Consider the following 15,573-nt stretch of genomic DNA (forward strand, 5'->3'; position numbering starts at 1 on the left):
CTCCAATCTTTTGAATATATCTTGCCGTATGTTCCAAAATTTAACTCAAACATCATCTCCCCAATTCAGTCTTATGTACCCTTATTGTAGAAAAAGAAACCCTAGGGGCGCCTGGGTGGCTCAGTGGGTTAAAGCCTCTGCCTTTGGCTCAGGTCATGATTCCAGGGTCCTGGGATCGAGTCCCGCATCGGGCTCTCTGCTCAGCAGGGAGCCTGCTTCTTCCTCTCTCTCTCTCTGCCTGCCTCTCTGCCTACTTGTGATCTCTGTCTGTCAAATAAATAAATAAAATCTTTTAAAAAAAAAGAAAAAAGAGAAACCCTATATCCACTATACTTTCAAATCACATTATTTATAATGAACACTAGTATCCACTCATAATTGGTGTGTCTCTACTAGAACGTAACATACTGTGCTGGCTTCCAAGCAGCACATATACTAAAATCAGAAGGATACAGAGTAGAATGTAACAAACTTAGGTTAAGTAACAATATTCTTAGAAAATCAAGATACTGGCAGAACAAATTCAAATACAATATAAGCTAACAGATGTTACTGACATTTCATTTAAGAATTCATTTACTTTTCTTCCTTCTTTTTTTTTTTTTTTAAAGATTTATTTATCCTGGTGAGAAATAGCACATGCACAGGGAGGGGCAGAGGGAGAGAATTCTCACTGAGCTTGGAGCCAGAGGCGGGGTTTCACCTCTTGACCCATGAGATCTCCATCCATGAGATCACGACCTGAGCAGAAACCAAGAGTCAGACCCTAAGAGACTGACCCACACAGGGGCCGTGAGAATTCATTTACTTTTCAACCTACCTTAAAAGCTTACCTTGGCTGTTTCTAAAGCTAAAATGGACCCAAAGACTTACACTAAAAACCTTTTAGAGACTGGAGACTATGCTTTGACTAGGCCTATCTCTTGCACTTTATCTTCACAGATTTTGGAAAGTTTAGTTGCCAAGACCTAAGTTGGGACAGTAATAAAGATAACCAAGTACCCAAATTACAGCAGTAAATGCTTTTAATAAATCATCTCATGTCTTACAGTAATTTCAAGTTCATAAACACCTTAGCAAATAAAAAAATACATTTGAAATTTAAAGCTACTAGTTAACAAACTTCAGTATTTCTAATAAAACATCTATTTGTAGGGCACATGGGTGGCTCAGCCCATTAAGGGGCTGCCTTGGGCTCAGGTCATGATCCCAGGGTCCTGTGACTGAGCCTTACATCCAGCTCCCTGCCCAGCAGAGAGTGTTTCTCCCTCTCCCTCTGTGTGTATGCTCTCTCTCTTAAATAAATAAATAAATCTCTTGGAAAAAATCTGTTTGTTTCTACTTCAAACTACTAAGTTTATACTGGGGATGCCTGGGTGGCTCAGTCGGTTAAGCATTACCTTTGGCTCAGGTCACAATCCCAAAGTCCTGGGATCAAGTCCCACACTGGACTCCTTGATCAGAGAGAACCCTGCTTCTCCCTCTGCCAGCTACTCCCCTTGCTTGTGCTCCCTCTTTCTCTCTCTCTGACAAATTAAAAAAAAAAAAAAAAGTTTATAATTTAAGTATGGGATTGTGGATAGATTTAATGATGTTAGCCTATCGCTATTCAACATTTTTTTTAAAAGATTTTATTTATTTGACAGAGAGATCACAAGCAGTCAGAGAGGCAGGCAGAGAGAGAAGGGAAAGCAGGCTCCCCGCTGAACAGAGAGCTCGATGCAGGGTTCAATCCCAGGACCCTGAGATCATGACCTGAGCTGAAGGGAGAGGCTTAATCCACTGAGCCACCCAGGCACCCCTATTCAACATTTAGAAGTGTAATATGTAAAAAAATAAATCTTCAACTTGTTTTTGTAGGTACAGACACAATAATGAAGAACTAAGAAAAAGTACCAAGATAAGCACATGGAAGAAAAAGTTTTAATACTGACATTGTGAACACTATTAAAATATTAAGGTCCAGGGATGCCTGGGTGGCTCAGTTGGTTAAGCATCTGCCTTCAGCTCAGGTCATGATCTCAGGGTCCTGGGACTGAGTCTGCATCAGGTTCCCTGGTCAGCGGAGAGCCTGCTTCTTCCTCCGCTGGCTGCTTCCACTGCTTTTGCTCATTCTCTATCTCTGACATATAAATAAATTAAAATCTTTAAAAAAATATTAAAGTCCAGTGAAAAGGAATCCAAAGTTAGGCCAACAGATTTGGCAACTTGAACAATTCCAGAAAAGTAATGGAAGAGAAGGCCAGTGCACAACCTCACAAGAGTCAAAGGTAAGAAGTATATAATCTGTGAGTATAAGCTATTATTTCAGGAATTCTAGAAATATAAGAAAGGCTTAGTGGTAGGGTACAGTGAAGTTTTGTTGTTTTTTGGATATAGACAGACATTTTTGTACACAGAGAAAAGGGTCAGTGCAGATGAGCAAGGTTTCAATATAGGATGGGATCAGAGAAGAAGTGGAAGGATTAGCCATGGAGAAGAGAAATCATTTCGTTTCAGAGAAAGTTCAGAGTTATCAGAATGAAGAACCCTGTTGTTTGTATTTTCATGTTTTCACAGGACCATCTGCAAACTTACCAGCAAGTATCCCTGCCCCATCTTTAAGGAAATTCTGTCTTTTCCATTAAATGGTAAGACAGTAACATTACCCATTTACTTTTGGAGCTTATGTCTCCTTTTCCACCTCTATTGGCTGCTACGCATTACTGAATGGAAAGAGCAGCTATTAACTCAAATGTTTTTCACTTTATTAAAAATAAACAACACACATTTTACTTCTGTATATTAAAAAATACACTTGACATCCACTGCAAAGATATATCTTAAATTAAGAACAAAAGTAAATTTAAAAAAAATTTTTTTTATTTTTATTTATTTTTAGAGAGAGAAAGCATGAGTGTGAGTTGTAGGAGGAGCAGAAGGAGCAGGACAAGCAGACTCTGCACTGAGCGCAGTGCAAACACTCAAACGCTACTATCTGATAGAGGAGATATCACAGAAACAAGCACCCCACAAATTATCCCATTGAGAGTTTGTAATCTAACTGGGAATACGAAACACATACTTGAAATAACAAATTCTCAAACAACATATTTTTAAGTTCAATTAAGAATGCAGGACACATAAGGTGACTAAATTATCAGAAACCAAGCAGAGGTTATTGAACCAAACTTAAATTTTTTGCTTATTACGAAGGTTTGCAGAGGTCACTGAGATACGATATAGCTCAATTTGTGGTCAATAAAACTGTATTTCACATCCAGCAATTTCCCAGCATGGATTTCTAGCATGGATATGTAATTTATTTCATCTAATGCTTAAGAAAAGGTACTTCGGTATTTAAATTTGACACAACTTCCTTTAAGAATTCTACAAAGGGAGTATCATTGCCTATATTTTGCAGGTAAATTTGCAGTACCTATGTACCACCTCAGCTCACTTCTGACACTTTGATATCCCTTAACATCGTTATTGCTAATTTTGGAATAAATGAGGGAATTCTAAAAGCTATCTAGAATGCTTATGAAAGTATGGAAGCACCTTTGGAAGGGTCAAGTTCCCAGAGACTTAGGCCTCTTTTTATTAAAGATTTTATTTAGAGAGAGCAAGAGTGAGAATGCATGCGCACGTGCGGGGTAGGGGGAGAAGCAGAGAGAAAATCTCAGTCAGACCCTGCACACCACTCAGAGCCCGATGCACAGCTCAATCCCAAGACCCAGAGATCATGACCTCACCCAAAATTAAAAGTTGGACACTTAATTGACTGAGCCACCCAGACGCCCCAAGGCTTAGGCTTCTTAAGAGAATATATTACACATATCTTACAGAAATGAAGAATCATAAAAAAATAGGCTGATAGTAAAGGAACATGAGAAACAGTCAATACCAACAAAAGTAAAAACTGGGGAAAAAAAAAAAAAGGAAAAATAACTGAAGTCTATACAAGGATACAACACAGAATCACAAAATGATCCCAACTTTCCAAAAGAAAAAGGTTTATTAGTAGAAGCCATGAGACAGACCTACTTAAGGAATTCTTATGGAAGTGCCTCCACACTGAAAATACCATGAAATCCCCAACAAAACTGTTTCTTTCACAAAATATAGACTACTTTTTTTTTTTTTTTTAAGATTTTATTTCTTTTTTGACAGAGAGAGACAGCAAGAGTGGGAACACAAGCAGGGGGAGCAGGGGAGAGAGAAGCAGGCTCCCTGCTGAGCAGGGAACTCAATGAGGGGCTGGATCCCAGGACCCTGGGATCATGACCTGAGCTGAAGGCAGACGCTTAACGACCAAGCCACCCAGGTGCCCCAATATAGACTACTTTAAATGAAGAAAGACAAACTGATCAATCGTGATATGAAAATGAGGGAAAGCTGGTAGCTATAAGGGTTATAAAAGTAGGTTATAAAAATACTCCCAAATTTTGGCCATAAAACATTATGTTACATAAAAGTCTCGGGAAAGGAACAACACATAGTTATCACTTTTATGAATGGAAAACTGGAAAGATAATCAGTGTAGAACTCAAAAAAAGCAAAAATGTCTGCTTCACCTAAAACAGAATAAATATCCTGAGATTAGAAAATCTATGTAGAGGCCATTTGCCCAACAGCAAGAAACAAGATAGATGATAATATTAAAACTGAAAACAAATTTAATTTTAATAAGAATGTAAAAGAAACCATACATTCCAAATTTAAAGAAAAAAAGAGATATTACATATTACTTGAGCCTTCTATCCTAACTACCAGAAGGAATTTAACAGTATTAAAATTGTACATACAAACATTCTATGGGTCGGTTTTCTGGATCTTGCCAAAAATATGCCACGTTTACTTTTTCCTGTGTTACTTCTAAAGTCTACATTGTAAACCCAGAAATAAGGTATTTTGAGTCCTTTTTATTTTTTATTAAAAGTTAAGTTTGAGAACCTTACATATCCCCAAATTTTAAATAAAAGAAACAGAGAAAATTCTTATTCCTAGGAGAAAATTAAAGTAAGATAACAGAAAATGTTCCCCTCGTGTTATTTAGTGTTGCAATACAACAACCAGCAATAAGGTAAGCTCCCTACTATAAGGTTACCTGTGAGATGATTTTCTTGGGGGTGATTTCTTTCTCTTTGGATAACTAGAGAAAGACGTGTAGTTTAAAAACAAAGAAATACTGAAAGTCTATATACTAACCTGGCCCAGTCCAGGCATACCTCCTCCAAGTCTAAGAAGTCTGTCCATATTTCTAGAAAACAGAAACAAAGGAAAACGTTCCTAAGCACAAAAGTGTTTACTCAATTGCTATCTATATAATTCACCTTCAGTCACTCAGTATGTCAAAAATATTGGTGGTAATTACAACACAACATCAGACTTCCTGTTAATTAACACCACATATTAATTCAAGAAGCTGTCTTCCATGCTAATTAACAGACCTTACTTTACTGCTTTGGTTTTGGGTTATCCCTGGTTTTAAAGACAAGCAATCTTAGCATACTTTCAAAACTTTGCTATCATTAAGTTAATTATATTTTCTCATTGTTATCTAATAAAGTACCTGAATGAGGAAAAAGTGCCTGAAATGCTTATCATATGTATGATTGAATTTCCTTCAATTTGTTGAGTGTACAAATAAAAATCCTCACTTTTAAATTAAATTTTAACATCCTCATTAGTAAGTTCTGTGCTAATTAACTTACAGCTTGTCAGTTATCATCAAAACTACATGTGAAAGACATTGTGAGCAGATTATGGATCTCTGAATTAGCATCAAAGGCTTTTTTAAAATGAACTCATTATACTAAAAGAAATATTATAAAGTAAACATTAAATGCATTAAGATAGTATTCTAGAACCTACACAGATATTTTGCCTTATTTCAGATGTTGTGGAGATGTACACCTTTTCACTAAGGAAATTCAGCTATTCTCAATGATAATTTCAGAGTTAATCAATACAAAGATTAACTTTAGAGTATCAATCTGATTTGTTTTTTATATCTAGAATAACTATAGAAGACATTCTTAAAAGCTTGAAAAACTCAGAAGAAATCAAAGGAAAGAAATAGCAAGAGTATCACTATGACCTCAACTACACAAAAAAGTATAACCAAATTCTAGAAAACTAGTATCAGTGCAAATAAATGCTTTAAGAGTGACAATGAAGCATTTCTTCTACTTGAAAATTGCTACTGTGCCTTAAAATTCCTTTTCGAATTTTATGCTTTAGATAATGGTTATTACTACAATTTATACTCTAAATTAAATGCTAATGAATTAGTCATTTGTTCATACTGTTTTACTAGCTAGAACTGCTATACAAACTAAAAATTAATAATGTACTCATGATCATTACATTACAGCTTAATCATGTTTGTTAATTCTGCTAACAATTTACTCCTATATTTAACAATGTTAATATTACAAACTTTATCCAAGTCCACATACAGAAAAATGCAAAACTGACATAGCCATGGAATCTTCACAAAATGAACACACTCCCATAACCACCACCTAGATAAAGAAACATTATGGCCACCTAAGAAAACCTCTCATGTCCCCCTTCCAGTCCCTACCACCGTGCAAAGACAGAATTTCAACTTGTGATAGGATGGATGAGTTCTGCTATTTTTGAATTTTATATAAACAACAATTTATAAAGAACTTTATATCAACAAGTTTGTGAGATTCACAATGGATAAATTCATTTTAAAAAATGAAAGGCACATAAGAAAACTTGCTAGTCCAGACAAAGTTTCTGCTTTATAACCTTAACACATTCTAACAGCAGCATTTACCAACAGAATCTCCATCAAATTCTCATTAAAATTCCTCAACTCAAATATAGCATCCAATACATGGCACTTTTTAAAGGCTATAAATAGAGGGGCAAAACCCAAATAGTTTAAAATATTAAAGATATTTCTCTAGAATGTATTACCAAAGGAAAAAAAAATTCTTTTGGACCATTTCAAGCTTAAAGAACAAACAGAAAAAAACTAACATACAGTATACTTTAGACATTATATATATTCCAGGCCAAAGTCGATTCCCAGCTGTGTTTAGTTTATCTATTCCCCCAGTGTTGTTTCTTATGACTTTACACAGACTCCAGATGCTGTGAATATATATGAGCAATGTGGGGAGCAGAGGGAAAGAAAATCTGGCAGGTCAAATTTGTGTTTTTAGTAAAATTAGATGTCTCAGCAAACAGGAAAAAATATTTAACAAACTAAAGCATTTTAGATAACATAATGAGGTTTAATAAAAATACTAACATTTGGAAATGAAATATATCAATAAATGTTCTATATCATACTACTTTTTTAAAAAAGTTATAGAAAGCAAATAAGAACAAAAGTGCTAGTTATCTAAATGACTTTCATGAGCTCTTAAATCTGGGATTCACATATTTATAATTTGATGTGTGTTTAAAAAATGATGTTTTCATAACATCTTTATATCATATCCTGAAAGAATAGGTGAAAGTTATATACATTCTTAATTCTCACCTGGTCAGTGACTACAACTCTTGAGGTGTTAAGCTTCAATTCGTTGAGTTTGACAAGTTTCTTCTTAATTCAAGCTCTTGCTTATACTGGCAGGTATAACTTTTCCCAAGTATTTTTTTTCTCTCACTCCTAAAAAAAAAGTAAATAGATATAATTACTTTGAGACCTATGGAGGAAAATATGCCACGAGCTTTAAATGAAGCAAAATTCCTAAAAGCAAAATAGAAGTCAAAACTGATTTTAAGGGGCGCCTGGGTGGCTCGGTGGGTTAAAGCCTCTGCCTTCGGCTCAGGTCATGATCCCAGGGTCCTGGGATTGAGCCCTGCATCCAGCTCTCTGCATCGGGCTCTATGCTCCGTGGAGAGCCTGCTTTCTCCTCTCTCTCTGCCTGCCTCTCTGCCTACTTGTGATCTCTGTCTGTCAAATAAATAAATAAAATCTTTGAAAAAAAAAAAACCTGATTTTAATCACCATTTCCAGAAGAATATGGAAAGAAATAGCATCCCAGGAGGCTAAAGAGCAGAGGATTACCCCACATACAAATTTTGTTTTTAAGTTTCTTTTTTGAGCAGTTCTAATTATATGTAAGAATTGACATTTCATGACTTTTTTGAGCAGTTCATAATTTTATGTAAGAATTGACATGTCATGACACTTCACTGACATGTATTTCCAGAGGTGTTTCAAAGAACAAAGAGAAAATTTACTCATATTTTTAAACAGACCATTCTACTGTGCAATAACCATATAGTTCCATTGCATATTATTATTAATCCATAATACATTATGGAATCTTAGTGATGTTTTTTTCCTATATTTGAAAGTTTGCTACTTCATTATCATAGGAATTAGTTCCTCATGTCTTAGTCAATTATTCCCAACTATGCCAGAAAGACTAAAATAAAAAGAAAATGAAAAAAATAAATAAAATAAAATAACAAGAAAATGGAAGAATAAGAATTACTCAAAATGATGCAATAGTGAAATACATTATCGCTATTGTTTCATCCTTCAGTTTTTATTGTGCTGCCCAAAGCCATTTCACCATCTTTCAAAAAGATATAAAAGACTAGAGACACAATCTCTGTAGTCTTTTAAGCTTTCATTTGAACACAGCTGAAAATTCAGAATTTTTCTTATTATATCCATAATGTCAAAGAGGAGAACCGACAGAGAAAAAGTTTCACAACAATTAGAGAAGGTGAATGTAAAGAAACAGGTAACAGCACTCTAGTCTCTAACAATAACAATAAAATTGATGGTATAAGCCAGGGTTTCTTCAGCACTGTTGACATTCAGAACCAAATTTTTTTTTTGGTAGGGGACTGTCTTGTGCATTACAGGATGTCTGTCAGAATCCCTGGTAGCACCCACCCAGTCATGATAATCGAAAATGTCCCCAGACATTGTCAAATGTCTCCTGGAAGGGCAAAATCACTCTCAGTTCAGAATCACTGGTATAAACAAAATTTCAGACAATACATCTTCAGACAACAATACCCCACATTAATTTTCTCGAACTTAAGAACCAAGGAGTGCTGGAAACAGTTTGGGAGCTCTTCAAAAATTCACAAAGGATTACCATATGACCTAGATATATATCCAAAAGAATTAAACATAGGTATTCAAAACAAACACAGGTACATGCATGTTTAGAGCATCATTATTCACAACAGCCCAAAGACTGAAACAGCCCAAATGTCCACCAAAGGGTAAAAGGACAAAGCAAATTCCAGTATGAATACACATACAATGATATATATGGAATATCATTCAGCTATAAAAAGAAATGTAGTACTGACACATGTGATAATGTGACTGAACCTAAAAACATTACACTATGTAAAAGAAGACATGCACAGAAGGTCACAAATTATGTGATTCCATTCATATTAAATATCCCAAATACCTGAATCCATAGAAAAAGAATAAGGATTAGTGATTGCCAGAGGTTACAGGGAAGGAGTAACATGAAAAAACTGTTTAATGGGTAAGGAATTTTACTTCAGAATAATGGAAATGTTTTGGAACTAGATAGAGGTGGTAGTTGCACAACACTGTGAATGTACTAAACCACAATGAACCGTTCACTTTTTTTTTTTTTAAAGATTCATTTATTTGAGAGAAAGAGAGAGGGAGTACAAGCACATGGATGCTCGTGAGAGGAGAGAGGGATAGAGGAGAGGGAGAGACAGAATCTTAAGCAGACTTAAAGCTGAACAAGGAGCCTGTCGACCAGCTTGATCTCAAGACCCTGAGATCATGACCTGAGCTGAAACCAAGAGTCGGATGCTTAAACCAAATGAGCCACCCTGGCGCTCCTGAACTATTCACTTTAAAATGGTTAATTTTGTTACCTGAATCTCACCACAAAAATTATTTGGTAAGTCAATCAATGAGTGAACAATGTATTTCTAAGACTAAAAAAGAAATATGTTCTCATCCAGTTGGGTATTCAACAAGGGCTGAATTACACACTATTTTACAACAAGAACTTGTTTTGCTAAAGAGATATGTTAGTGACATATTCTTTTATCTTTTATGCTGTTGGTGAAGTTCTTATGTGGACAAATGCTTAAGTGTCCACAAAGCAAAGCAAAAAGAAATAGATAATGTAGAAGTGAAAAATAATCACTGGACTAGATCTAACTAGTGTTTATAAATCTAAAAGAAAAAAAATGTTTTGCAAGCAGAGATGACAGCCAAGGTCTCTTCAACAAAATTATGAGCTATCTAGGATTCCAAAAGTATTACAATGAGAAGTGAAAAAGTTCTGGAGATGGATGGTGGTGATGGTTGCACAACATGAGTATACTTAAAGCCACTGAACTGTACCTCTAAAAATGGTTAAAATGCTAAGTTTTATGTTATGCATATCTTATATCCGGGTTAAGAGCTGTGACTCTGCAGTACAAGTAACAGGATTCAAATTCCGTCTCTAATACATATTAGTTGTGTGTCCTTGGGTCAGTTACCTTCCTGAGCCTGTTTCTTCATCTGCAAAATAGGGATAATGACAGCATCCACCTTATACAGTTGTTCAGAAAATTAAAGAAGACAGTGGACATAACCTACATTTAACATAATGCTTGGTGTACAGTAAGTGAACAATGGGTGTTGGCTGTTATCAGCACCACCCTCCTTAGCAGAGCTACGGTTCATACAACACAGATTCTTCTTCCTACATAGTTTGCCACTTAGTGAAATTTCAAAACAGTAGGCACATTTTGTAGTACTAAATGAATTATATTGGAGGAGGGACTTGTGTTTTGCAGAATTTAGCAAAAGGGTTCATAAAATTAAAAGTGTTACACTATAATAAGAAAGACAATACTTCCAATTCTTAGAAATAAAAGCCATACATAACACCTATAGATTTTTTTTTAAGACTTTATTTATTTATTTGACAGAGAGCGAGAGAGGGAACATGAACAGGGGGAGTGGGAGAGGGAGAAGCAGGCCTCCCTCTGAGCAGGGAGCCTGACTCAGGGCTAGATCCCAGGATTCTGAGATCGTGACCTGAGATGAAGGCAGATGCTTAATGGCTGAGCTACCCAGGCCCCAACACCTATAGACCGAAAGCAAGCTTTTACACCTATTGAAAAAGAGAGGACTCCAGAGCTTATCATGATATGATTAACTTTACTCAAAACGTTATCAGATAGGGGCACTGGAGTGGCTCAGTCAGGTTAAGCATCTGTCTGCCTTTGGCTCAGGTCATGATCCCAGAGTCTCACATCTGGCTCCCTGCTAAGGGAGTATGTTTTTCCCTTTGCCCTTCCCCCTACTTGTGCTCGCTCGCTCTTTCTCTCAAGTAAATAAATAAAATCTTTTAAAAATTTTATCAGATAATATAAATAAAATATTTAACTGTAACTAATATGCCATGCACAGAGTAATCTTTAAAATCCTAACTGGTAAAAACAGTACGAAATAAGCACTGGTACTTTCAAAAGATTGTACATCACAAAGTTGATGATCTTCCACTTCTTCGTCTCCTACTGAGTTAATATCTAGTTAGAACCTGACACAGTTAGATTGTGTTCATGTTGGAAATAAAATAAATCAATTCTCAAATATTTATAGAAAATGTATGGAACCATGAATAACTTAAAAAAACAGAATCTTCAAAATTAATTTAATCTAGATTTGGAATGTGGCAATTTTTTTTTACTTTTCAACCTGTTCACAAGGGACACTATTGTCCCAGCAATTCATAAAACTCAAACAAAATCATGAAACTCTCAGCTGTTCGAGTTTATCACTGTTTTTCTTAGTTTATCTTGTACTCCCCAACCCATGCTGCAGTTACATATTACTTCTCAGACTGATGTTAAATCCTTTCTGTACTCCAGATCTCACTGTATTTCTAATTCCACTGTTTTCTGAATTGTGGAAAGTATTAGGGACTTCTTTGACTTTCTTAAGGGCTTTCTTCAATGGAAGAAATAGAAAGAGTCAACATTAACTTTAATCATATAAATAGGATTTTGAAAACACGATTTTTTCCAGTTTAGAACAGTGAAGATGGAACTACCACAATATCTTTTTTTGTGCTGTTTCCTAATTACAACATTCAATTTAACATTCATTAAATACAAGGTTCCCCCTCTATCCAAAAGCAGAGTGTTCCTTTTAAAACTTTCTTAAGTGGAAATGGCATAAATCAAAGAAACAATTAACATTCTGTAAAAGCGAAAATCCTCTTCAGACTTCTTTCTGTTAGCAAAAAACAGGCATAATGTAGGCCTTCTATAAAATGAAGTGGGGTAAAGCTAACTTTCAGACAGTAGGAGAAACCTGTACCATCTCGCACATAATAAGGTGATACAGAAATAGAGCCACTAAGAAACAGTGATTTTCACTGAAAGAATTTATAGTCTATTTGGAGAGGCATGATATAAATCCATGAAAAATACATAAAGTGAAAGGAAGCAGTGTAGAGCCAGAAAGGCTGTGAAGGCAATCAGACCTTGACTGGAATCTGAGCTTCAAAATCCATCTCCAGGGGCACCTGAGTGGCTCAGTCAGTTAAGCGTCTGACTTCAGCTCAGGTCATGATCTTGGGGTTCTGGGATCGAGCCCTCCATTGGGCTCCTCACTCAGTGGGGAGTTTGCTTCTCTCTCTCCCTGTGTGCCCCACCCAGCCCGTTTGTGCGCTCTCTTGCTCTCTCTCTCTCAAATAAATACAGTCTTTAAAAAATGAGCAAATTGGATGCCTGGGTGGCTCAGTTGGTTAAACGTCTGCCTTCAACTCAGGTCATGATCTCAGGGTCCTGGGATCGAGTCCCTCATCAAGCTCCCTGATCCATGAGGAGCCTGCTTCTCCCTCTGCTCCTCTCCCTACTTGTGTTATCTCTCTCTCTCTCTCTCTCTCTGACAAATAAATAAATAAAACCTTAAAAAAAAAGAAAGGCAAGCAAACCTACTCTCTTTATGATATGGAAAAAAATACCTTATTCTAGAATCTAGATTTCATCTATAAAATGGGGATAATACCTACCTTGCAAGTCAGTGGTAAGATAAAATACAAAGCACCTAATACAGTGCCTGGAACATTTGTAAGGTACTCAATAACTGTTGTTACTATTATTGCTATCATCACAGAACCAGAAGCTATTATTTAATCCAATTCTCATTTTACAGATGGAGATGCCAATATATCACAAAGTGGGATATGAATATCAAATGAGTGCAACAAACTGGCTATATGACAAGCTCATGAGTAATAAATCCCATGAACGTCCACATGACTTTCAGAAGTGGACAGTAAATTATGAAATGAATACTGCTATAAAATGAAAAACAAAAACACAATTGCCTTTTGTTCCTGACACTCAAACAGGAGTTCTAAACCTACATACTAAACATAAGATTTACATGACAAGCATAAAAATAAAATAAACCCAGGTTAAAATGCTGCTTTATAATTAGAACAGCAAAATATTATTTACCAAGCACCTTCGGGGGCGGGGGGGGCGGGGGGAATAATAGTCCAAAATCAACAAGTGAGGCTTCATTGAAAGATGACTTCAAAACTTTCTTCTGTGGGCTAGAAGTAATTATGTTCTGGAGCAAATTCAAGACAACATTCAGGCCTTTCACTAAATATCACTTCACTAAACACAACTGTAGTTAATTCTGAACTACTGTACCTTAATCTTTCCAAATGCGCAGTTACTCATTAAATTTAAATTTGTTTAAAACATATAAGCTTTAAATGAGCCAGCTGCTACCCTTCCAAGACAAAACATGAAAAGCACCACTGTCTTAATCATTTCCACTAAAACTGTATTCTGTTCTTTTTTGTTCTTTCAACATTACCAGTGACTGTCTTCTGGCTTTACACATAATCAACAACTTAGTAGCACTAAAAACATATTTTTGTGAGCAATAAAAAAAATTAATTTTCACCCTAGAACGCATTTCTGTGTTAATTTTTAAGGCTTCTTCCCTGCCTTAAAATTTCCCATGAATCTTTACCAACTTTTAGTTACCATTTTTAATTTCAAGAATTTTTCATTCGGTCACTAGATTTATATTCAAACTCTTCCGAAAAGTTTGCGTTTTGTTTTCTTTTGATAGACACAAAGTAAGTCCCCAAGAAAATTAAGTTTCAAGAGGTAACACAGAGTAGCAGATTACTACTTTACTGAAAACAGGAAATATTACATATTCACAACAACTACTCAATTAAGACAAACTGAAAGTAAGTTAAAAGGCACAGCAGAAAAACCACACTTTGAAGAGTTTCAAGGTTAAAAAACCAGTGCATCTCTGGGGTTTTTGTTTGGTTTTTAAAGGGAATTGAAATCCTAACACTAAGAAAGAGGGTCAGGCCTATGGGAAGGACAAGTGATGAAACAACCATGCCTTCAACGGGAAAGTTGTATTTATTCTCTCTCCCTTGTTTCCTCTGCCTGCTTTGAAGTTTTTCAACACGGGAATAACTATCAATAGACACACACACACACACACACACAGGCCACACACAAGGGTTCTCCTGGTATAGGGAAAAGAGGGCTCCCGAGATGCGCTTAAATTCAGCGAAGCAGAAACGCCTGGAAGAGGAGACCACATCCAGACCTAACTTACAAGACACCCGAGTAACCGGCGAGGAGGACGCAGAAGCCTGAGCTCCTCCCTCACGGCCCAGGCCTCCAGCGGCAACTCCGCCGGGCAACGTGACTCAGGAAAGCGCGGGGCTGGCGGCGGCCTAGCACGGCTGTCTCCGCGGACCTACCGGGCCTGCCTTCCCTGTCTTACCTGAAGGCCGGGGGGTCGGCCAGCCGCGGTCTACCGGGCTCTCGTCTTCCACCTGCGGTGACGCGAAGGCGGCGGAGGCGGCAGCAGCGGCAGCAGCGGCTCAGACTCCACGGGGCTCTGGCTCCGCGAACCGGCGATGAATCAGCCCGATTCCATTCAAAAGAGTCGCCCGGGCCTCCGCGGCGAAGCACTTCCGGGTTCACTGCTCTTCCTCGGCTTCCGTTCCCCCGACGGCCAATTGGAGACGGCTCGGGAGTCCGGCAGGCGTCCCGGCAGGAGTGCGCCAGACGGTCGGCGCGGGCCGCGGTGCTTCTCCAGTCTAGGCTGGAAGGGCGGGACGGAAGTTAGCGCCAGGGCCGCTCCCGCCCCTCAGACATCCTCCCTTTCTCCCCCGCCCCCCATTCTCCCCTCTGCGAATCCAGGCCTCACTCGAGATCTGCGACGCCGGCCTGCCGGAGCCTGGAGATGACCGGGTAGGAAATGGAACAGCGGGAACGCTGAAACGAGAACCCTGTTTGTTTGGGTGTTCCCCGCCGTCCCACTCAAAAACTGAAAGGTTCGTTTGAACTCAACTTGGTTGTCTGAGAGGCAGAAAAGGAAGAGGTGTAAAAAGGGGAAATAGGTCAGAGCTTCTCTTCCACAGCGCAGTCCGCCCACCTCCTTGATTTCTCCGCTTTCCAGGAATTGCATTTCAAAGAAACCAACGTTTCCCAAATGTTAAAACCAATCATTTTAATTTACAGGGTTTAAAAAAAAATCATCACTCACGCTTCTCCAAATAATTAGCGTCAACAACGTTT

The 15,573-nt window shown here is 37.4% G+C and overlaps 1 protein-coding gene across 1 annotated transcript in view; it reads right to left on the reverse strand.

The window, feature by feature from the left end:
• Positions 1 to 15,356, reverse strand: part of PSMD14 (proteasome 26S subunit, non-ATPase 14) — a 102,974-nt gene extending 87,618 nt beyond the window's left edge. Inside the window, exons 1-4 of the mRNA XM_080799328.1 lie at positions 15,203 to 15,356; positions 14,774 to 15,097; positions 7,508 to 7,636; positions 5,191 to 5,242 (exon numbers count right to left, since the gene is read on the reverse strand). Coding sequence (XP_080655454.1) covers positions 5,191 to 5,238 — 48 coding nt within the window. The 5' untranslated portion in view covers positions 5,239 to 5,242; positions 7,508 to 7,636; positions 14,774 to 15,097; positions 15,203 to 15,356. The remainder of the gene's footprint in view (positions 1 to 5,190; positions 5,243 to 7,507; positions 7,637 to 14,773; positions 15,098 to 15,202) is intronic.
• Between the last annotated feature and the right edge of the window lie 217 nt (positions 15,357 to 15,573).

The sequence above is a fragment of the Martes martes genome (assembly GCF_963455335.1).
Source record: "Martes martes genome assembly, chromosome: 3".
NCBI classification, from domain to species: Eukaryota; Metazoa; Chordata; class Mammalia; order Carnivora; family Mustelidae; genus Martes; species Martes martes.